General features: G+C 37.2%; 1 protein-coding gene across 2 annotated transcripts in view; it reads right to left on the reverse strand.

Annotated features, from left to right (window-relative positions):
* LOC125669816 (short-chain dehydrogenase/reductase family 42E member 1-like) overlaps positions 1 to 25,196 on the reverse strand; it is a 33,541-nt gene that overhangs the window by 4,766 nt on the left and 3,579 nt on the right. The window contains exons 1-5 of one of the 2 annotated variants that reach the window (XM_056162814.1): positions 17,871 to 17,918; positions 10,685 to 10,889; positions 3,058 to 3,153; positions 2,595 to 2,652; positions 2,364 to 2,479 (exon numbers count right to left, since the gene is read on the reverse strand). In XM_056162814.1, the coding sequence (XP_056018789.1) occupies positions 2,364 to 2,479; positions 2,595 to 2,652; positions 3,058 to 3,153; positions 10,685 to 10,879 (465 nt within the window). In that variant the 5' untranslated portion in view covers positions 10,880 to 10,889; positions 17,871 to 17,918. Of the gene's footprint in view, positions 1 to 2,363; positions 2,480 to 2,594; positions 2,653 to 3,057; positions 3,154 to 10,684; positions 10,890 to 17,870; positions 17,919 to 25,196 lie in introns of those variants that run through there. The other variant, XM_048904620.2, reaches the window with a different exon arrangement.

Below are 25,196 nucleotides of genomic sequence, written 5' to 3' on the forward strand. Positions count from 1 at the left end.
GGAATCTCTCCAGATTCAGGCAGTGAATATTGGGTTGTCTGCTCTTCCCCAGCACTGTCAATGACAGTGGGAAGAGATTGGGGTCCTGCAGCCCTTCCCCTTCCCGACATTTGTAGATCTTCCTTTTGGAGACATCATGAAAATATGTTAGCAAGGGTGATAAGTCTGAAAAGATATATCCACTTTCGATTTATTCCCGTTTTGTCAGTCACATGACCGGTAGAACGCTATATATGTTTCTCATGCGTCCCATGTTTGTTTAATCCGGTACTTGTCTGTTATTCAGACGGTAATGTCCGTTAAAGGAGCCTAATTGCCCAGTACATATCCAGTAATCGTGCGGTTATTATGCGTTTTATACGCTTCATACACCGATCGCAGGAGCCCCAAGTAATCTCGGATGAGATTCGGCTCGGCTGAATATTTGGACAGACGCCTTCACCGAATCTCGGAGCAGTCATTCATAATTCATGTCTGGAAATTTACTTTCAGCTTCGGCCAGTTCTAGCAATTAATGTGCACTTATTTGACACCACTGTTCGCTTCATATAAGTGATTTGACTATCAAACTAACTCTCTATCACTATTAATTTTGTATTGCTTACCGTCTAGGTATAAAAATCCCAAAATGAATATAGGCACTAGATTTTCTGTTCAAATGAAGACTTCCACAGCACAATATTTTATCTCCTGGAATTGAAGAGTTCCTAAAGTCTGCTTTATCTAGTTACTAATACATTGTATCTACATACATACTTGCATTTCTCTAATTTAAAAAAACAAAACTATAGGAACTCTTCAATTTTGGGAGATAAAATATTGCGCCATTGAAGTCTTCCATTCTCTCACCAGAGGGCGCGCTACGCAAGCTTCTCTTTCACCTCTGTTATCGTCTGATAAATAGTTCGGCTAACCACATCATCTCGCACGGACAAAATGACGTCTTTGACTCCAACAGAAAGGCACGTTTCTGTTCTTTGTGCAATGTCAGATTTTCATCATTATAATCTCGCTAGTTTTTTTTTAAATGTAGAGTCCATAGTTACGAAGTGAAAGTGAAATAATACATTTGACAAGACAAAATAGTTCCATAAATATGAAGGTTGCACTAACGTAATACAGCGTTTCGATACCTACCAATGTGTTTTTAACTCATAAATGTATGTTTTTTTTTATGAAAATGATGCAGATTTATTTTATTTTCAAAGACGCTCTGTTTTACAAAATTCTTGTAAATTAGACGATAACAGAGGTGTTGTGGAGCGTAGCGTAACGCCCTCTGGCGAGAGATTGTGAAGTCTTCATTTGAACGGAAAAATAAGTGATGGTTTATTTTATGGAATTTACATACATGTAATTACTTAGACGGTAAGTAAGACAGCATTAATAGAGATACAGATTTGGTTTGATAGTCAACTAACTGATTTGAAGTGAACAGCAGTGGTGCACATTAATTGCTAGAACCGGTCGAAGCTGAAAGTAAATTTCCAGACATGAATTATGATGGACTACTCCGAGATTCGGTGAAGGCGTCAGTCCAAATATTCATCCGAGCCGAATCTCAACCGAGATTATAGCCCCGAGCAGCGGCGGGAACGACTTTTATCCACGGATACCAACGGACAACATAATGTCACAACTACGTCTGTTTATTCTATCCGGTAAAGTGTGACTGCTCCTTTAACCTCAAACAGTATTTGAGATATCATCCAAAAAACATTTTAGCTTGCCGTGACGAATGTCCGGAGAGCTATTGTCATGGCCCCGGTGTTAGCATCACACTTTAAGGAAAACATTAACTTTGGCTATATCTTTTGAACCAAGGGGAATAGTGCTTTCATATTTCACATATAGATTCCCCATGACTTTAGTACCTAGATTATTTTACCTCTTGACCTTAGACTTTGACCAATTTTTCAAGAACGTTAATCTTAGATGTGTCAATGTTAAAGCTCAAACAGTATTTTAGATATGATTTGAAAATCATTGTGTTTAGTTTCATCGTTTAAGCTCGAACAGAATTTGAGCTATCATTAAGAAACCAATGTAGCAAAAGACAGACATTATGACCTGTCCAAATATGTTCTGTTTTATACTTAGTCTTCTTTTCCATTGCTGAACTTGACCTTGGACAAATGACCATAGTTTAGGACCTAACACATTATCTGGTTATAAGCAACTCTTGAGATAAAGACCTAATTATTCCTCTTCATTACAAAGTTTTGATTCCGGTAAGAAGATGTGCAGATAGATTGACAGATTCCATACATCACTTTCCAGGAGCAATAACTACTGATTATACACGTAGCTTGATTTTCCTCCACAATACGAGTATAACTACATGCAGGTAATTAAGTACTGACCTTTCCTAAAGGCGGGTATGGTAGAGATTCATTCCCGTTACGTATTTCCTGACCACCAAATACGACGTTGTTAGAACTTGTATACACCAAACGTCTAATGCCGTGCTGTAGACATGCTGAAGACAAAACATGACCAGAATTTACGATGTTTCCCAAGAAATGATAATTGTTAAAACGGTAAAGAAACAGAAATTAGATATTTCTGATTTCCGAGAAAAAGATATACTTTACCGCGAATGACGTTTTCAGTCCCATTTATATTGACCTCTTCAATGAGTTTAGCGTTAAACTGAAGAAAAGAGATAGATTCAATGACTGACACTCGATCAAAGATTACTTACGTAGAAAGAGGTGGTTATGACGAAGGAATCAAACGGTCATCCACGCTGAATATATTTCATACATACTATTCATGCACATTACGCTGGACTGATCTAAAGAAAACAACCATTCTGGTGCGTGATAAAAAAAAATGATGGACATTGAAAGTCAATAGAAATACACAATTACAAATAAATAATGTAATGAGAACCGGTGATATGACCTGTTGTCTGACACGTTAATGCAGGAGACGAGACAAAAGACCCAAACATTAGAATATACACACCAGTTTCAGCGAGACAGAAATTATATTGAACAGTCAACAGAATAAACCAAGGCAATAACGATAGTTAAATTAATATTCACTGAGTACCTGCTCCTTGCCGGACATTCCATACGAGGCTAGGTGAAATACACAATCCGCTCCTCTTAATGCTGACGCTACGGCTTGGTCCTTTGTTAAATCACACTAAAACAAAAGTCCAATGTGTTGTCATTTCTGACAGATATGATTTCTTACTTTCTTTCTTTCTTCTTTTTAAAAAAAATTTTTTTTTTTTTTACTAAATATGTACTGAAAACAACATTAGAAATAATGATTAAAAGAAAACAAGACTACAGGGCCCGGTACATAATACGTCAATAAGCTTATGCACGGTGTTTTTCTTACGCCATGAGTTGTAGAACTTTACTTAAGGTAGCATCAGCCACCATGAAACTGCGATATACTTTCTTTTGCATCATATGAAATAAATACCCTAGCTTAAAAACTGTGCTAGGAGGTAGATAGACAGACCAAGAGCTCTGTGTGTAAAATATTTCCCCAAAATTGACTAAGTAAATTAGTTCAAAAACCTGTAGTTTTTTCAAGCATCAAAGAAAATTAGAAAATTGCTAGGAATGCTTGCATATATTACTTCGATGATTTATGACTTTGTGATTTTTGAGAATAAGGATTTACCAATATATTTCTATGCAAATTATGATTGAGGCCTTATCTTAATGGTTTAAAAAATCGCTAAAACGCATTACAGATGCGTATGGCCGAGTTGCAGTTTGGAAAGTTATGCACGCTTGCATTCACGATGTAAAAACATGCACGTATTTAATATAGTTTATAAGTATGAAGCTTTGAATGGCCGCAATAGGTATTTAGTGTGATAATGACCTTGACCTTTGGATTTCAAAAGCAACATGAATCTTGAATGTCATCAGGATGTGAAGTCTGATAAACATGCACCAGGAAGTACATGTATAAAAGTTAAAGGCAAGCTCAAATCTACAGAATATAGTGAAAAAGAGACCTTGACCTTTCGACCTCAAATTAAATAGAAACCTTCCTCATTTGGATGTGATCAAAATATGCAAGTCTGACAAAGACGCACAAGTAGTATGAAAGTTAGAGACCCGACGAGCTCAAATCTATGGCATTTAGTGACAAAGAGACCTTGATCTTTGTCCTTTTGACCTCAAAATAAATAGGAACCTTCCTCTTTTGGGTGTGATCATGATATGTAAGTTTCACAAAGATGCCCCAAGTAGTATGAAAGTTAGAGACCGGACAAGCTCAAATCTACGGCATTTAGTGACAAAGTGATTTTGACCTCAAAATAAATAGGAACCTTCCTCTTTTGGATGTGATCATGTTATGTAAGTTTCACAAAGATGCACCAAAAAGTATGAAAGTTAGAGACCGGACAAGCTAATTGTGGACGCCGCTCGCCCGCCCGACTGGACACCCACCCTTCGCCGATTTGCTACGCAACTCGGCTAACAAACATAAATCTACGCTATATATATGTAGGAAGTATTCGTGTAAGTTTTGGGTTTGGTCAAGTAGTTCTCGAAAAGAAAGTTTTATAACATATTTTGATTTACCCATATCTGTCACCAGAGTCCATTTTACCCAAGTCGTAAATTGGATGACTGAAATTGACCAAACAGCTCTGGCTCCATGGCCATAAACTGAGAGTATACTTGAGTCAAAATACCCTTGTCTTGACTAAATCACACAAATACTTTATAATTTTATATACATTTTCAATCATATTTGATGTGCCATCTACATATGATTGCCAATGACATATAAATGTCAACATTTCATTTACTACAATTATACTTAAGGATATACGCAACGTTTCTCAATAATATATAATTTTTTGCAACATATCATGAAAGGTGAAGATAACGAACAGTGATCAATCTCATAACTCCTATAAGCAATACAAAATAGATAGTTGGGCAAACACGGACCTCTGGACACACCAGAGATAGGTTCAGGTGCCTAGGAGGAGTAAGCATCCCCTGTCGAGCGGTCACACCCGCCGTGAGCCCTATATCCTGATCAAGTAAACGGAGTTATCCGTAGTCAAAATCAGTGTGTCAAGAACGGCCTAACAATTCGTATGAAACACGTCAGACATCATTTGACCCAATGATAGGTTATATTGACGAACTAGATCGTTATAACGACCATAGAATTTGCAAAATGCTGACTTCAATCGAGACTGTTGAAACCCCTGTATCATCAACTTGTTTGTCAGTAGCTTGCCTTGATTTAAAAACTGACCATACGCAGAACAAGCTCTTGTGTATCGAATCAGTTGAGAGATATAAACACCGTATGCAGGCAATAATGGAATATTGCTACATAAATATGGGAAGTTGACGATGGAGAAGCTGAAATCATCCTGCTTGTCATACAGTTGAGTTGTCAGTTCGCCGTTAATGTCTACTTTCAATAAAATCTAAAAATAAAAATAAAAAAGAAGTGGACGACTCTGTGGTGTCTTATATATGAATGAAAGTTATCATTGTTAATAGACAAACCGTCGTAGATATATCTAAATGTTGAAGGCCACAGCAAGAGAGTTTTTGAATAAATTCTGCTTCATATGAATATAGAAACAGGTCAGCTAACAAAGGAGCACAATTCGTGCCCATGGAAATTCCAACAGACTGTTGGAAAACCTGATCACCAAAGACTACGAAGACATTACATTGTCAATGAGGAACTCTAGCATATTTTTTATTTCAACTTCAACTTGTGCGTGGAATCAGAGAGGTGTTTAACAAAGTAATTTTTGGATGACTGATCACTAGATATGAATATTTCCGTTTTCCATGTTTGTTGAAGAAGCAACTGTCGATTTGGGAAAAGTTTTGCGATTTTAAGTTTACTAAAAGTTCTTTAGAATTTTTTAGAATCACATTTGATTAACACCACTTCTGGCATATGTAGTCGCACAGTAAGTTAGAAGTTTCTCCTTCACAGTTGTTAATATTTTCACGAGGAGCAAAGATAGCAGCTTCGTAGAGCACTTACTGGATCCAGCAATGTATCTTTGTTTGTAAGGGTTTAGGAATCCAGTATAGGTACGGTAACTCATATTCGTTTGACCCATTGACTGGGATATTAAATGTGTCTAAAACTGAAGCATGGTTTTGAAGAATTTCATTTTTTGAAAGGGCAGTTGGAGTATAAGTACGATTACCAAAGGTGGAATTAATCAGGATTATTGAAATGCATATGAAATAATCCCCCATTAATTGAGTCCTGGATCTCTGTATTTGTGTTAAAGACTCATCTGCGTACAACTTGTCCAATGCGGTGGTGGGTAATTCCGAATTATTTACGTACAACAAATCAAAGTTGTTCCACTTCCGTTTCCTATTCTGAAGGGCCGCCAAATCACATCGGCAGCCCAAATCAAATTTTTCCTGACCCATCGAACCCGACCAAGAAACTAAGATGCCACCTAAGAAGTCCAGACCTGTTCAAAATGTCGTTTCCTCATCTCGAGGGCGAGGAAGACTTCGTCGGGAGAGGCAACCAAACCGTTCCCGCGTAAGCACCCTTCCGCCTGAGGCTACGGGCCCGCCATTTTCTGACGCCGACTCCGTCCAGGACCGGAATTGGGTAGATGGACAGTTCTCTTAAGAAAATCCAAGTGGATTTCAGGATGAGATCTCTAACAACTTGGCTACGGCCTGTAATTTTGCAAATGAATTTTCTATCGATGAATTTATCCCCACCCCGGAGGTTAGTTGTTTCAACACGGTCCGACAAAACTATACCTCTCAAATTAAAACAAAAAATTTGGGAGGGCCAGATTATTGATTTGGCACTTCTTCTGAAATTAACCAAGAAAATTGACGATATGTTAGGAGGGCAAGGGGAAATATGTCTTCGGGAAGGGAAATTTTGTCTAGTCAAGTCAAAAACCAATACCTTCCTTACCATTGAAAAATGGACTTCTACATTCATCATCTGTACCAGCATTATACTTGAAAAATATCCAACTCGGGTACAAAAAATGCTCAAGTATATGAGGGACATTAGACTGGCTGCCTCGCGTTCATCCGGATGGTACAAGTATGACGAACAGTACCGTCTGCGCATGTCAGCTAACCTCATGCCTCTTGGGGCCAAATCAGTCAGGAATATTGGTTACTCTACGTAAATGCCAATGCTACATCCAATGCCCATGTTGACACTTACAACTTTCCAGAAATGATGGGACCCACCTGTCCAGAGTAGGCAACCTGATTTTTCCGAATAATATTCGGGGAGCATTGGAATTTATTTTTATTTTACCCTCAGTAAGGGCAACCGGTTCCCTTCTCCACTCCCCTGAATGATATTCTCTTCTGATGGCCTAGGACATTAGATCAACTAAAGCTCGGGATATATTAACAAAAATTTGTATCCTAATTTAAAAAAAAATAAATATTTTTTTGCGAGTAATTTCCCTGTCATCTTGCACTTCTGTTAACTCTTCACCCAGCCTTAATTTTGTGTGTGTGTGTGGGGGGGGGGGGGGCATTGTATCAATGTCTGTGGCGGGGACTGGGGAGACTTTTGTGGTATGTAGGGACGTCCACCCAACCTGTTGTCTCCTATCTGCTAAATAAGCATGAGGGCGGTAACAGTGTACAAAAATCGCCGATAAAAAGTTAATTGGCAGAGCTTACACTTATAATGGATGTTTAATCCAACTTGGGGTTCACAGTATAACTTACAGTACTTGTACCCCCTCCACCTCTTAAAAAAGGAGGGGAGGCTACAGGCTGGTCATAACAAATATAACAAACCAGGTAGCAAGTAGGAGGCAGGGTGTGAGGGTCGGGGTCTCTGCTATCCTGTCCATCAGTTCGTAAACTGAGGACCTGTCACTGGCACAAAAAGCTAGGACACTGGTTTGCCCAATATGTTTTTCTGGCATACCAGTTGTATCCCCAGTCCTCTACAAAATTTGCGGCCAATTTTATCCACTATTGTAAGAAGTTTGTTCATTATTAATATGCTGACACTACAGTACGTGTTGCCTATCTGTGCTCCTCTGACAGGAGAGGAAGGAACTAACAGGTTCAAGGAGGATAATTGGTTTAACGACTGCGTTTGTCTGTCTGTCACTATCCAGTATCTCAATTAATCAGGATCATTGAAATGCACATGAAATAATACCCCATTAATTGAGTCCTGAATCTCTGTATTTGTGTTAAAGACTAATCTGCGTACAACTTGTCCAATGCGGTGGTGGGTAATCCCGAATTCTTTACGTACAACAAATCAAAGTTCCACTTCCGTTTCCTATTCTGAAGGGCCGCCAAATCACATCGGCAGCCCAAATTTTCTTCTCCCGCCCACCCAGCCCATAACTTGATATAATTGAGTAATTCTATTATGGTTTAGTTGTTCCATTTATCTGCGCTCAAGTTTTATTTTCCAGGTTACCTTTTACCAGAATATTTCAGATTTACCTGATGAAGAGTGAAACCACGATCACCATGGAGAGTGCACTTTCGTACTTGTCGAGGACTACTGACGTTACTTTGCCTTGTCTACTTTTTAGATAATCTTTAAAATTACATTAATCCATTAACTACTCATTCTACATGGGGACTTGTATATTGGTGTCGCTTTTCCTTGGGAGGGGACTGGGGAGATTTGTGGTATGTAGCGACGTCCACACAACCTGTTGTCTCCTCCCATCTGCTAAAAAAGCATGAGGGTGCCAACAGTGTACAAAACTCGCCAATAAAAAGTTAATAGGCAGAGCTTACACTAGAAATGTGTACATATATATTATAATGGACGTTTAATCCAACTTGGGGTTCACAGTATAACTTACAGTACTTGTACTCCCTCCACCTCTTAAAAAAGGAGGGGAGGCTACAGGCTGGTCATAACAAATATAACAAACCAGGTAGCAAGTAGGAGGCAGGGTGTGAGGGTCGGGGTCTCTGCTATCCTGTCCATCAGTTCGTAAACTGAGGACCTGTCACTGGCACAAAAAGCTAGGACACTGGTTTGCCCAATATGTTTTTCTGGCATACCAGTTGTATCCCCAGTCCTCTACAAAATTTGCGGCCAATTTTATCCACTATTGTAAGAAGTTTGTTCATTATTAATATGCTGACACTACAGTACGTGTTGTCTATCTGTGCTCCTCTGACAGGTGAGGAAGGAACTAACAGGTCCAAGGAGGATAATTGGTTTAACGATTGCGTTTGTCTGTCTGTCACTATCCAGTATCTCAATTAATGCCAAGTTCGTTTAAAATACAGTTGTAATAATGAGCCCTACAAATAAAGACATATTGTTACAAGCTTTGTCAGCTGGAACCAAAACATATTCCTCACGTAACCTATCTAATCATATACAATTTACTTCTATCTCGTTTCTACAAAAATCTTGGGGTATATCACATGTACCATTTCTGTTTTAGAGCTAGCATATTTTTGAAAGTTCTTGGTTGTTGCAAGTGAAAAAGCAACGTCAGCTTTTATGTATTATCGTCGTCGCTAGCCACGGTTACTGAGTCCAGTGCTACCTACCCTACCTCAACCAGAGAAACCCTCGATTTGAAAATCATGAATATTTACGAAATGACGTGATTTTTTTTATTTACCAATCACAGTCACAATAACATATTTCCGATAATTTAATGGCTGCGCCCATAACTAAAACATGCAGTATTTCTTTACAAGTAATAACGTACAAAAAAGGCTACAGATCCCTCAATCTGATTAAAAATACAGATCTCTCAAATAGTGCAGAGGGCGCTGCGTGCTATTTGAGAGATCTGTACTTTAATCAGATTGCAGATCCCTGTTTACAGAAACAAGTAAAGTTTACAAGTATTTATTAAATGAAATTCACATTAACAGCAGTGGTTACGCTTGTAAAAAGTGTTAGTAAACTTCATCGTATTCTCATACATGATGAGGAAATTCGGGGTAAAGTGGATGTGTTGAAATCTGAAAGACTAGAGTTGACCTGACACTTATCTAGAGTGGGTGGTAAATTTATTACACCGGTGAAGTCAACAAAGAAGCGTCCATTAGGTACAACAGCTACAAAGTTAATCTCGGTTGAGATTCAGCTCGGCTGAATATTTGGACTGATGCCTTCACCGAATCTCGGAGCAGTCCTTCATAATTCATGTCCGGAAACTTACTTTCAGCTTCAGCCGGTTCTAGCAATTAATGAGCAAAATTTTGTTTATTGATTGATTGTTTGGTTTTATGTCCCGTTGAGAACAGTCTGATTGGGAGCATGCAACGACTGTCCGCATATCGAGCGAAGTGAGAGGTTTTATTTTAATCAGACTGCGTCGAGAATTTTTCACTCCATATTGAGACGTCACCAACTGTAGGTGAAGTACCACAAATTTAGATCTATGCTTAGCGCTCAGGGCCGTAGGAGTGATAATTCTTTAGCGTGCCAACGCCTGCCGCGACACGGCACCTTTATTTTTAAGGTCATATCCGAAAAACACGATTCTCACTTCTAAATGCCGAGCGTTTGGCGAAGGAGCAGTCACTACCTATGTTAACATCATAGGTTTGACGCGGTTATGGCACTAACGGGGGCTCAAACTCACGATTTCCCGGTTACGAAGCAAACGCTCTACCAATGACCTACCGCGACTGTCAAAATTTCGTTTAAGATGGAAATGCCCAAAACTTACACATTCCAATGCTTCGATTCTTACCTGTACAAAAGACATGTTACGTATCAATGGCCATTTAGGAGGCACAATATCGACTAAGATGACTTTCTTCCCAATTTCTGCTAGCCGTCTTCCGAGTTTGAATCCTGTGTAGCCACCACCTCCAGTCACAAGGTGGACGTCATCCAAGTCGTCACGTGACATGAGATGTCTGTTTGACACAGTTTCCAATGACATCACAATGGTGCTACATAGAGAGAGAAAATACTTGAGTATTTTACCATAATTTACAAATATCTTAAAGTTCAAAGGGCTAGATTCAAAAAGTGTCATAAATGGCCTATATATTTCTTGAAAACTGAATTATCGTTTCCTTTGAATCTACGTACCTTTTTAAAATCTACATTACTTACATGGGTCATTTTGTTCTGATACAGTAATCTTTGGGACATGCCAAAAGTCGATCTCTTTTGATACCAAGTATGTTGATGATAATAAGATGACGAGTAGGATAAGGCCAATACAGAGCTAGTTCAGATGATGCTTGATGGCAAATGTTTTATAGACACTGAGCAAAATGCAGTGATGTATTGAATGTTTTATAGATACTGAGCAAAATGCAGTGATATATTGGATGTTTTATAGATACTGAGCAAAATGCAGTGATATATTGGATGTTTTATAGATACTGAGCAAAATGCAGTGATATATTGGATGTTTTATAGATACTGAGCAAAATGCAGTGATATATTGGTTGTTTTATAGATACTGAGCAAAATGCAGTGATATATTGGATGTTTTCGGCAAAATGGAGTTAAATTTTGAAGTTTCGCGTCGTAAGATTTTTCGCTGAATACTCTTGGTGTATATTATATCAGAAAGATTATTCAATATCTCGGGAAAAGTCCCATATGGTTTTCTGCGTGTCTGTCTGTCTCTATATAAAAAAATGTTGGGTATGATTCTTACAAGGCCTTTTAAACTGTCCTTTGTTTAATGAACTTGTGATCTTGACCTTAGATCCACTTACGAAAAACTTTTAACATTGCTTTTAACTTTCGAACTGTGAACGACATTGGTGTTTACTGGGTGTATATTTCTTGTCATAAGACCTTTCCAATGGCGCCTTGTTTTAAAATACATGTATTTCGTGACTGACTCTCTTTTCATATTTTTTTTTAATAAAATCGCCCTTCTATGAATAAGGTTACTTGATGCTTGGCGTCTCATAAGACATAAGGCTTACAGTTATACTGATTTCACTAGGATAGACCTTCCTTCTTCAACAACTTATGATGCATGTATTTGGAACTAATCTCCCATACGTAAGTCATACCTGTGATGCGTTTACTGATCCCTGAATCTTCTACATGAAAAAGTGAAGATAACGAACAGTAATCAGTTTCTTAAATCCTATAAAGAATACAAAAATAATAGTATGACAAATACGGAGCACTGGGCACAGCAGAGGGGGGGGGGGGGGGGGGTCAGGTGCCTAGGAGGAGTAAGCATCCCCTGTTGACCGGTCACACTCTCGTTGTGAGTCCTCTATCTTCATCAAATAAAAGGAGTAATCCATAGTCCAAATCAGTATGTAAAGAACGGCCTAACAATTGGTATAAAACATGTGAGACAACATTTGACCTAACCGCAGGTTGTATTTGCAAATAAGATCATTGTAACGACCATGGAATTTGCGAATTACTAAATTCAAACGAAACATGTAACCCCTCTAACATCAGCTTATTTGTCAATAGCTTGTCTCAATTTAAAAAAAACGAACATGCTCTCGCATATCGAATCAGTTGAGAGATGTAAACACCATATACAGGTGATAAGGGAATATTGCTACATAAAGATGGGAAGTTGACGACGGAGAAGCTGAAGTCTCTTTTGTTATAAAATTGAGTTGTCAGTTTACTGTGAACATATATGTTCTTTCAATGCTTTTAATTCATTTTCAACATGTTCCCTGTCCCGGGTTTTCTTTAACTGGTCTTGGGAGAAGCTGTCACAATAGGGGACCAGTTTAAGAATTCACATCGAATATGGCTGACGTAATCAGAGTTGTGATTTAAACCCGGGACAGAGGACATGTTGAAAATGAATTAAAAGCAAGTAAGTGTTGATTTCCTTGTGACAGATTTGTGCATTACTGTTAAATGTTTGAAAACAACTTGTCTATTGCGTAAATCCAGGCACATCTGAGTCGAAAGGTCGGTCGAAGCATAAACCGTCACCGACTCCGGCATTTACACGTTTTCCAGAATCAAAATAAAAAAAACATGAATGCTTGCGAAGAGAAGTCGATGAGGGATATGCCTCTCGACTTCTCTAAAGAGAATAGGTAACGGGTTATTCAGTCTAATCCTTCCTACCATGTCCTTCAGGTTTCTGGGGTGTCGGAAGGATGTCATAGGGGGTCTTTAAAAACATCAGCCATTCGTTTATTGGAAAACAGAATAGGCAGATGTTTTCTCAGAATACTGCTGAGGTTCTTGAGGGCGGAATGGTAACCATGGACTATTGAAACTGTCATTTTGAGGGTTTTCTTTGAACTGCAGGAGGGACTGTCGGTCATTTCATGACGTCTCATCAATTGCTGACTGTACCTTGCAAGGATCATATTGCAAGGATCAAGATGAATACTCAGGATTTGTCCTTGCTTTTTGAAAGTAGTAGAAGGAAAGCAAATGTGGCGGATACGGATGACTAAACCTTTAGGCACACCTTTAAAAGTATGAGGGGGTGGCAGCTGGATGACATAAGGTACGAATAAGAGTCGATGGGCTTAGTATTTAGACTGAACCCAATTTCCCGTTTATAAGTGAGGTTGTGGTATACAAGAAAGTATTCTTGGAAGTGAACATTTCCACAGTGAACTTTATGAAATAGTGGAAAGAGTTCGAAATCGTGATAGAGTAGTTCAGGTTTTCACGACCGTAAACCCACTTCATCTCAATGTTATCTATGAAACGTAGCCAACCATTGGAGTGGTTTAACTGGTGAATACTGTATAGGAGGCTACGATCTAATCATCCCATAAAGATGTTGACATAAGATATAGTGCCATTTTTTGAAATCTCATCGGATATGGGTAGATTCTGTACATGTTACTCGACGAAAACACATGCGTGCCGGGAAAAAACATGCCATACAAGAATTGTTGTGTTTGTCTGTCCAGAACGGTTTTGGAAAAGAGTTCTGTTGTTGGTAAAGTACTGAAGAATCGGTGTATTTCATTGCTGGAGAAAGAATAGGCATTTTGTTTATTTTTTGTTTTATTGTTGCCAGAAATAAATGTCTTGTAAAATTAATATATATCAAGTGGGGAATTAGCCCGAAAGTAATAAGGCCGGATTTACGTACATTATAAAAAATAGAGCTTAAAATGAGCAAGCAATAAATGTACATGAAAGGTGAAGATAACGAACAGTGATCAATTTCATAATTCCTTTAAGCAATACAAAATAGAGCGCTGGGGAAAAACGGAACCCTGGATACATCATGCTTGTACATCGTTGTAATAATCTATTAAAAATTTACGTCTAGACTATGTTCACATATTAAAGGCATTGAAAAATAATCAATTACATTTACTAAGCCTTAGGTGACCATCTAGAACGATTATGGGTGAGATTTTTGTAAAGACTAAAACCACTTTTATTACCCTACAAAAGACTACAATCAGATCCAGACTAATCTGTTTGTTTGTTGTTGGGTTTTTTTTGTTTTGTTACCCTGAATTGATTTAATTGTAATATTCCAGTATGGTACAATTCAAATTCAAAGATCATCAATGTAATCATAGTATTTTTTTTAAAGAGTGGTATTAAATGGTGTCGAGAAAATAGGTGATTTTTTTTATTATCAAATATTGAAATAACTAACTTTTCACCAAGAATTGTTTTTCAGCAAAACAAAATAAATGAATAAATATTCTTCATGTATGTGTAATGAAAAATAGCAGTATAATCGGTGCTATTTCTAAATATTGAAAAATATGTGTCTAAACAAAATACTGTATTGAAGGCACATATCAATACATAACCAAGTTGTCCGACTTTGAAAATCAATCGACGAAATGGAAAAATATTTTTGAACCAATAATTCAGAGTCTGTTTATTTATTTATTTATTTTTTATACAATTGTTTGTGTGTGTATATGAAATCAAAAAATGCATTGCTGTATAATAAGTAAATGGAAAATGCAAATAGAACAAGAGGCCCACGGGCCTTATTGGTCACCTGAGTATTAGTTAAAGGTATCACTACTTCCATGGGCTATGGAATCTAGAAAAAAATTCCTGTTCTGAATATCTTAGCTAAATTTTAATATTCAGCAACAGTATAAAACAAGATGTGTTCTTAAAATTTAAATGCCCTCGAAAGTACCAATACTGATGAAAGGCTTTACATAATATGATATATGCAAAATTAACACGATAAGACTAATTTGGGACCGTCCTAAAGTCAAAATCCTGGGGATGCGAAATTCACAATTTTGGTACATCCTCTTCTGCCTTTCCTATATATGAATTTACTTTTTATACCGTATCGGCAGACTTAAAGAGAAAGACAATCACTATAATAAGTTTGCCTCCACTCTGGAAAAAACCCTTACCCTCTAGGATCACGAAATCTACTTTGGTACCTACTCTTTCCAAATGTCTATTGAGTTTCAATTTAGTATCAATATAATAAAGAATATAACATTAAACATGTTTTACACATAAACACTATATATATACCAAGTTTAGCCCCGTCCTGAGTCAGAACCTTTACCCCGAGGATCATAAAATTTACAATTTTGGTAGAGGTATTCCTGATCTAAATCACCGTGTATTTAGTTTTTCGTAAAGATGTGCGGTTGCAGAAAAGAAGATTTTTGAAAATTGATCAATTTTTGCCTCGCCCCTAAGGCCCAAGGGGCGCAAAAGTCCTGAGATTTGCAATTTATGCCATCTTTTTTCAAAGGTGCTTCATACCAAATCTAAAACGAATTGGAGAGCAGGGCTTGAAGCTAACTTTTTATGTCACCGGTCCAGCCGGACTAATGGGGTATAATTTCAACCAATCCGCAGAAAAATTTACCAGTCCAACAGTGTTCCAGAAATAATTAAGCATATTTCGTTAATGCTATTAAAATGAACTCAATATGCCCCAGAAATAATTAAGCATATTTCGTTAATGCTATTAAAATGAACTCAATATGCCTCAGACAATATTGTAACACTTAAATGTGGGATTTATATTTACGGTGCATTTAGTTTCCCTTACACATGTGCGGTTGTGGAGAAAATGATTTTTGAATTTTTGGCAGTTTTTGCCCCGCCCCTAAGACCCCAGGGGTGCAGGAGTCCTGGAATTCACAATTCATGTCCCCCTTGTCCCAAAAATGCTTCATACCAAATTTGAAAAGAATTGGAATCGCAGTTATCAGGAAGAAGTTAAAAATGTGTAATTGTTAACTCACGACGGACGACCTAAAAATAGATAAATAAATATTGCACCCTTTTTCTTTAACTTTTACATACACTGTAGCAGATGCAAGTGTACGCGCCACAAACTGAACAATGTTTTTGTCCAACTCTCTACAAACATAAATGTCAAATAAACCAAAATAATACTTATGTATCATGGAGCGATGTATCATGTAGCTATGATCCAAACTATCTTAGTAAATTAATAAAACTATCCCATAATTCCTCCCTTATAGTAGCTACCGAAAATCTAAATTCTGTTTTCGGATGGAGTTATGTAACTGATTGGTATATATTTTCTATTTTCGGTTGGAGTTATGTAACTGATTGGTGTATATTTTCTATTTTCGGTTGGAGTTATGTAACTGATTGGTATATATTTTCTGTTTTCGGTTGGAGTTATGTAACTGATTGGTGTATATCTTCTATTTTCGGTTGGAGTTATGTAACTGATTGGTGTATATTTTCTATTTTCGGTTGGAGTTATGTAACTGATTGGTATATATTTTCTGTTTTCGGTTGGAGTTATGTAACTGATTGGTGTATATCTTCTATTTTCGGTTGGAGTTATGTAACTGATTAGTGTATATTTTCTGTTTTCGGTTGGAGTTATGTAACTGATTGGTATATATTTTCTGTTTTCGGTTGGAGTTATGTAACTGATTGGTATATATTTTCTGTTTTCGGTTGGAGTTATGTAACTGATTGGTGTATATTTTCTATTTTCGGTTGGAGTTATGTAACTGATTTATTTTCCTTCTCAGATCAACTAGAACTGTCCTAGCGGAACAAATACCTCCCGCAGGGCACATAGGATAGTGGGAAATGGTGAAATTGTGCTCGTTGACTTATTCAAACACATCCTTTTGACATGAAGATTGTTGAGAGCAATTAATGTAAATGCAAGACTATATATTCTGCGGTAGAGTGTTACTCAGAACATTGAAGATATGCTTTCCGATATAGATATGGATGACTACTACATGTATTCAGTGTACATGAGCCAGAAAACGACACATCTTTAATTAAAAATTCCTAAACTAATGCAGAAGTCTCTGTGAAAGAACATATCATTACAAAATCTACGCCTAAGTCAATGAAGTTGAAAAACACCCGTAAAATGAAAATATCCAAAATTTCCTTGTATGTTCATGAATCTCGATAAAAAGACAAGAGCGCAACTTCATTATATACATAATATGTACACAAAGTTTGAATAAATCTTTTCATTGGCTATCAAAATATACTCTGGAAACTTGCAACACCCTCCCTTTCAAAATGAATTTTTTCGCCATAACTTCCATGAATATTAGAATATCTCAATCAAAATAGCAGGTGTACAACTTCATCATTCATATAAATATACATAAAGTTTTAATGGAATCTGTTCATTGGTGTTGAAGGTATCCTCTGGACAAATGATGTCTACTATACGGACAGACAGACAGACAAGGTGATTCCAGAATCCCCCCCCCTCCCAAACTTCGTTTGCGAGGGGGTATAACAATATATTGAAGATTCAAATTTATCAATTTACTGAATGTTGCTGTATTGATTGAAATTAGCAAAGATCATCGGTTTACGCGGCATATCAACAGAAGTCACATAAGTGTGGTTGATTTTAACAGGGTCATACATTAAATACTGCAACTATACGAATTTTGACAGCACAGTAGACAATTTCAGTTATTATTAACCGACCTTTGCATACATATGATAATCTTTTTGAAGTATATCTGTATTACCTTATACAGCCGATATTCCAACGTTCCGTCAGTGAAAGAAACACTAGCAAATATACATGTATCTATTTGTAGGTGATGGATAACAATGCTTACATCTTTAATGAAGACGAATCGTTCTTATTCTAACCACTTCATCTTCCTTAGATTTACAAGTTAATTGGGTCATAGCAAAGTTATTGTCCCGACTTTCAAATTTGGCGACATTGGGTGCGAATGCCTACGTGAGCGTGTGTGCGATGTTTGTATATATATATATATGTTTTATATGAGATGTACATCAGACTTTCTACGTCTTAACTCTAATACGGCTTCGTTTTTCACAGCTACTATAGGAACTTCTCTTTTTCTATTTAACTGAGTTCGAATAATTTTATTTCATAACATTTACCCATTTGCTTCGAAGAATGGTTTCAATTTTCATAGATTTGGTTTTTTAAAATTTATATGTCATTACATTTGCCTTCTGTATACTCTGCTTCTCACTCAGATTCCTCCTGGTACTCATCGGAAGGTATCTTTACATTATCAATCTCCCTCAAAGAAATATAATTCATTTGTTGAATGAGTTCGATGACACATATCTTGTTGCACCCAAAGATTTGACAAAACATGTCTCATGAAATCAGTCAACTAATGTTTTTGTTATGTAGAACGTGAATTTCAACTTTCCCCGCAATTTTTTTTATACCCGCATTTTCTAAAGAAAGTTCGGGTATATTGTTGTTGCCCTGGTCCGTCCGTCCGTCCCTCTGTCACACTTTCTTCTTTCTAAAACTCCTCCTTTATTTTAAGCAGTAACCAATTAAACTTTAGAATATGATAGATGGTGTCCTGTGAATGTGCAATAAGGTTTCGGAATTTTCAATTTAACCCTGGTGCTAAATAAGGTGGGATGGTAAAACAACACCAATGTTTTATCCTCCCCCCCCCCCAAAAAAAAACCCCCTGGTTCCAAGAACTCATACATTGTACTTCATAACCAAATCATCTTTTGGAAGATGATTGGTGGTGTCTTATTTGTGCAATAAGGTTTCAGAATTTTCATTTTCACCCTGGGGGCCAATTGGGGTTGAAAATTGACGGGTTTTCTATAGAAAAACCTGGTTTCCAGAATTCATTTTTCACTTTATGCAGTAGCCAAATCATCTTTTAGGAGATGATTGGTGGTATCCTTTAGATGTGCAGTAAGCTTTCGGAATTTTCTTCTTCACCTTGAGGGGCAAATGGGGTGGAAAAACGACGAACAGAAAACCTGGTGCTCACTTCAATGTGCCATGTGCAACAAGAATGTACATGTATTTGCGTTAAGGGTTGAAAACTCAACCATTTTAAAGATATTTCAACAGTCAAAAAAATGATGGGGGTTGGGATGACCTCGGAGCACTTTGCCCATCATAATACTGAATGCATCTTGATGTGTTCAGCAGGAATAAAATTGATTTAGGGGTCCAGGACCTCAGTTGTTTTGAATATATTAAAAAATTATGAACTAGGTTTGGGACGACCCCAGGGCAAAATACGTAATTACACCCAACATAATACTTAATTACACCCAACAGAATACTTAATTACACCCAACAGAACACTTAATTACACCCAACAGAATACTTAATTACACCCAACAGAATACTTAATTACACCCAACAGAACACTTAATTACACCCAACAGAACACTTAATTACACCCAACAGAATACTTAATTACACCCAACAGAACACTTAATTACACCCAACAGAACACCCAACAGAACACTTAATTACACCCAACAGAACACTTAATTACACCCAACAGAATACTTAATTACACCCAACAGAACACTTAATTACACCCAACAGAACACTTAATTACACCCAACAGAACACTTAATTACACCCAACAGAATACTTAATGCATCTTGACATATGCAGTAATATATAGGGTATAGGGTACGTTATATGGTAACTATTGCACATGGCTCCTTTGTTAGTTACACAAGTACGATTTACAGGCAAACTTTTGCGTGCCGATATTACTGTCTTATGACAGTATCTATTTTTTTTTTGTTTATTACTCGTATTGAGAAGTCATCAGCAGTAGGTGAAGTACCACAAATTCAAATTACACCAATGTACCACAAATTCAAATTACACCAATGTACCACAAATTCAAACTAGTTCTAATTGTAACGGGGACCGTTACATATGTTCCCCAAACCTCCCTCAAATAAAATGTGATGTCCTTGTGAATCTATAGCAAAAGATCATTTTATTGTAGCCTTTAATTACATGTAGTACGTTTAATATGGTCATTTCAGTACCAAGAAATGAAAGAAAGCGTTGCACGTGCATACACGCGCACGCGTGTATGATTCCGAATTTTTGTTGATGTCGTTCAACAGGCATTTGTATCATATACCCACAGTATGAATTTCATAACGTTTCCACCTAATATAAGGAAGTTATAGCGATTTCAAAATCGTCCAATCAGAATTCAGCACACGTGCATGCACGTGCTGAGCAGTAATTCTAACCACAGCAATTTGTAAGGAGTACCAAGACACATCTAAAACCCTAATATCAATAGAATTTGATGAAAAACAAAAACGTTATCGTCATTTAAAAATCGAACATTTGAAAAACGTCGCACGCGCATGCGCGTGTGCGTTGGCATTTTTTGTTACACCAATATATAGATACACATATTGTCTACGTATGCTGTGAATATCAACTCATTCGCTTCATAAATAAGATAGTTACAAACGTTTTAGTACTATCCAATCAAAATGAAGCGCACGTGCATGCGCGTGCAAATTGGTAATTTTGACCATGCAAATCAGTTAAGGGTTTCAATATCTACCTATGATATGAATATCAAGCCATTTCAATGAACAACAAAAAAGTTAGACTGATTCCAAAGTTAGTGTACAAATTTTGTAATGCATGTGCACGCGCATGCGTGCGCGTACAGAGAAAATTACTATCATTTTTCATATCTACAAATGATATACTACCATCCTATTTAGGTTTCATATCGATCCCCTTAATATTCTGATTTTCCAATTTTTGTACCAAAATTGCAGTGCACGTGCACGCGCGTGCATGCATGTGCAGACAAAATGACTATCACCATGCACATCTACAAACGCTATACTATCATCCTGGAAAGTTTCATATCGATCCCTTTTGTAGTTTCTGAGAACACTACCGGACAAAAAAGTACCGGAGAAAAAGAATAATAACGAGCTATAACTGTGTTGGGATGCCAACACAAATGTCTCCGAACACCTCCCCATGTCAGAAATGGTTTTTGATGCCAGATATGCACTCAGGATCCTCAAAGAACTCTAGAAACTAAATTTGGTTGAAATCCGACGGACTTGATTTTTGGTGGCCATTTTCTTCAATGGCGGCCATTTTGAAACATTTGAAAAATGATTGGAAGGAAATACTGATGCTAGAAATGAATTGTGGACCCTCAATTTACCCCAGAACCCAAATGTTGTACAGATTTTAACACTTTCAAATATTTCAGTATATGGCGGCCATTTTGAAAATGGCGGCTCAAAAAAAAAATTTGATGGTGGAAATGGACTCGGGGTCACTAAATTACCCTAGAAATAGAATTTGGTTGAAATCCGACAACCTTGAGTTTTTGACGTTTTTTGGCCGCCATCTTGAAACGGCGGCCATTTTGAAAATTTGAAAAGTTGATTGCACCCCTCTTAATGACCCTTTATCAGCTCACAAAGTTTGAAGTTGATCAGTCGAAGCATGTTCATAAAATCGGTCGGACAAATTTCTCACTAAAGAAGAGGAAAAATAAGAAGAAAAGAATAAGAATAAGAATAACGAGCTATAACTGTGTTGGGATGCCAACACAAATGTCTCCGAACACCTCCCCATGTCAGAAATGGTTTTTGATGCCAGATATGCACTCAGGATCCTCAAAAAACCCTAGAAACTAAGTTTGGTTGAAATCCGACGGATTTGATTTTTGGCCGCCATTTTCTTCAATGGCCGCCATTTTGAAACATTTGAAAATAGATTGGAAGGAAATACTGATGCTAAAAATGAACTGTGGACCCTCCAATTACCCCAGAAATCAAATGTTGTAGAGATTTTAACATTTTGAAATAATTTGGTATATGGCGGCCATTTTCAAAATGGCGGCTCAAAATTTTTTTTGGATGGTGGGAATGAACTCGGGGTCACCAAATTACCCTAGAAATAAAATTTGGTTGAAATCCGACAACCTTGATTTTTTTGACGTTTTTGGCCGCCATTTTGAAACGGCGGCCATTTTGAAAATTTCGAAAGTTGATTGCACCCCTCCTCATGACCCCCTATCACCTCACAAAGTTTGAAGTGGATCTGTTGAAACACTTTCATAAAATCCAGCGGACAAATTTCTCTGGAAAGAAGAGGAATAAAAAGAAGAAGAAGAAGAAAATAAGAATAATAAGAAACGGAGCAAAAACAATATGTCTCCGACACTTTGTGTTCGGAGACATAATAAGAAACGGAGCAAAAACAATATGTCTCCGACACTTTGTGTTCGGAGACATAATAATAATAATAATAATAATAAGAAACAGAGTAAAAACAATATGTTCCCAAACTTTGTTTGGGGAACATAATTACACCAATGCATTGCGCTTCGGGTCATAGGGTTCGTTATCGTGCATAAGGTCCCGCGACTCTCACCGTTTGACGAAGGAGCGGTCGCTACTTTTTGGTTCGTGTTAGGTTTGAAGCGAGGCTTGCACCCACGACCACCCAGTCATGAAGTAAACGCTCTAACCATTGAGCCACCGAATCATTTCGCTTTGTAAAAATGTCTCTCATGTGAAATCGGTGTCATAACTTTTTTCACATGCACGGATCCAGATTTTTTTCTCAAGGAAGCGAGGGGTTAATTTAAGACAAAACTCAAAATCCTAAATCGTGGGAGTAAACCATCAGTGCATGGATTCAATTTATCGAATCAAACTTGCATTTCCATTCTACCTTTCACTTATTACAATGTACCATAAAACGTGAAAGTGTGTGTGTGTGTGTGTGATTTGATTGAAATAATCTTCGGTTTCCTTGCCCGATAAATGATTGTACAATATCAATTAGGTCAATTTCGAATGATGAATAACTCTACCCAAGACAATAACTTCAAGACAATGCCGTGCATACAATACTGGCAGTCAAAGGTTTACATTGTCCATAAATTTGTTATTAGCAAATTAATGAAAAGTGTACATATTAATAACTTGAATCTCTACCTACAGTTAAACATCGAGTATGATAAAATCGTTAGGGGTGAAATCAAAAGATCGATGTCGGATAAAAATCTAAATTCAAATAATTAGGGGCGGGGGGGGGGGGGTTGTAAAAACTTCCATAGGTTTCTGTCATCCGACATCGATTACACTTTAATGGAAAAAGAAAAGACAAGTGCCTGCTTAAAACCACATAACAATATTACATTTAATGAACATTTAATTGTTTTAATGTACACTTTCATTTGTGAATAAGCAATACAAAAGGTATACAGAGTGTTATTTATATTCGTATATTTTTACCTGTTAATCGATTAGTTTCAACATTCATCATATTTAGTTTTAAGGGGGTCTTGGTGAAAACTATGTAAATTTAAGGTTTTTTTGGTCAGACATTGAACTTTTGATCTCGCCCCTTAAATCAATCATCGATAATTATGTAAATTGCAAGTGAAAGAAGGATATCAAACAAATCGTTTCAGTACATTCCTTTTGAGAACATTTTATTTCGTGATAATTTTGTGATTTGGTTCTGTTCTCATTACTTCATGCACAAAATGTAAAAAACTGATTTTTTCATAAATCACATTGATGATATATACGTTGCAAATTCCAGGGGACACACCATTTCTAGATCCACGCATCTTTCACTTCAGTGTTTAAAGTAAACGCCGCTGATACAACCGAAAATAATTCATGTTGCAAAGTAAAGACTAAAAAAGCTGTAGGAAGTACATGATGTACATGCGGCGCGCATCTTGAAATTTGTCTGAATCCTCAAAAGAATCCTCCCTTAAGAGGATTCAACGAAAACTTGCGGTAAATGATGGTTCCCAGACATCGACCTTCTCCTTAAGTTACGCCCATTGCTCATACAATGCATGATTGATTGAATATTGTTTAATGTCCCTCTCCAGAATCTTTCACTCATATGGAGACGTCATCATTGCCGGTGAAGGACTGCAAAATTTAGGCCCATGCGCGGCGCTTACGGCCTTTGAACAAGGAGGGATTTTTATCGTGCCACACCTGCCGTGACACGGGACATCGGGTTTTTTGCGGTATCATCCGAATGCATGACGGTCGATGAATCAACGAATACATGTAGCTACAATATACAGACATCTATACTTGGATATGTATTACACAATGGATGCGTGTGTCCCATATGTTGATAAAGAATTAGGGGTTGAAATTTTGTCAATAACAAAGATCAATTGAAAAATTTACAACGGGGTCGTTTGCATATATGTATACTGCGACGAAAATACTTCAAACAGGTGCCCGGGATGTATCATATTCCAAACAGGTGCCCGGGATGTATCATATTCCAAACAGGTGCCCGGAATGTATCATATTCCAAACAGGTGCCCGGGTCTAAATACTCCAAAGGGATGTCTTGGTCTAAATGCTCATGATGTATGGTCTGCGTTGAATTAAGATTGCTGCGAGGAGTACTTGTATTATATTGATCTTTCTTATCGGATATATTGTACGAGCTAACTCCCGTTCTAAAGCAAGCATATATATAGATATACATGTATATACATATGTGTGTGTGTGTGTGATAGATATACTGGTATTTTTTAATGATCCAAACAAATTAATAATTGTTTGCAATGGGGATAAAAATATCATGCCATCTGTTGTAAATAATCGATGGTCTAATGATAATGACCGCTCGACATTACCCCTTGTCTGCACTTGCTGTTTGAACACATGTGCTTTTATAGAATGGTCCAAAACTTTGTTAAAAATCCAGAAAAAAAAAGACAATGTTTGAAACACGAGAAACAAGGAGTAACCATAGAAACGTTAGAATGATAATGACCCTACAACTCTACCAGTTAATAACAACCCCTCGTAAAAAGACAGGATACAACTTTGCAACGTTTCAGAGGACCCAAAAGCGTTCAGCAACGCCCTGTACTAAAAAGTATTATTATACATGTAGCTCGAATAAGTCGGCTGAGATTCAACAATGTCAGGAAAATAGAACGTTGTAGTCCCCTGAAAATCAACAATCTGAGGAAAATAGAACGTTGTAGTCCCTGTAAATCAACAATGTCAGGAAAATA

This window comes from Ostrea edulis, chromosome 4 (assembly GCF_947568905.1).
Source record: "Ostrea edulis chromosome 4, xbOstEdul1.1, whole genome shotgun sequence".
Taxonomy (NCBI): Eukaryota; Metazoa; Mollusca; class Bivalvia; order Ostreida; family Ostreidae; genus Ostrea; species Ostrea edulis.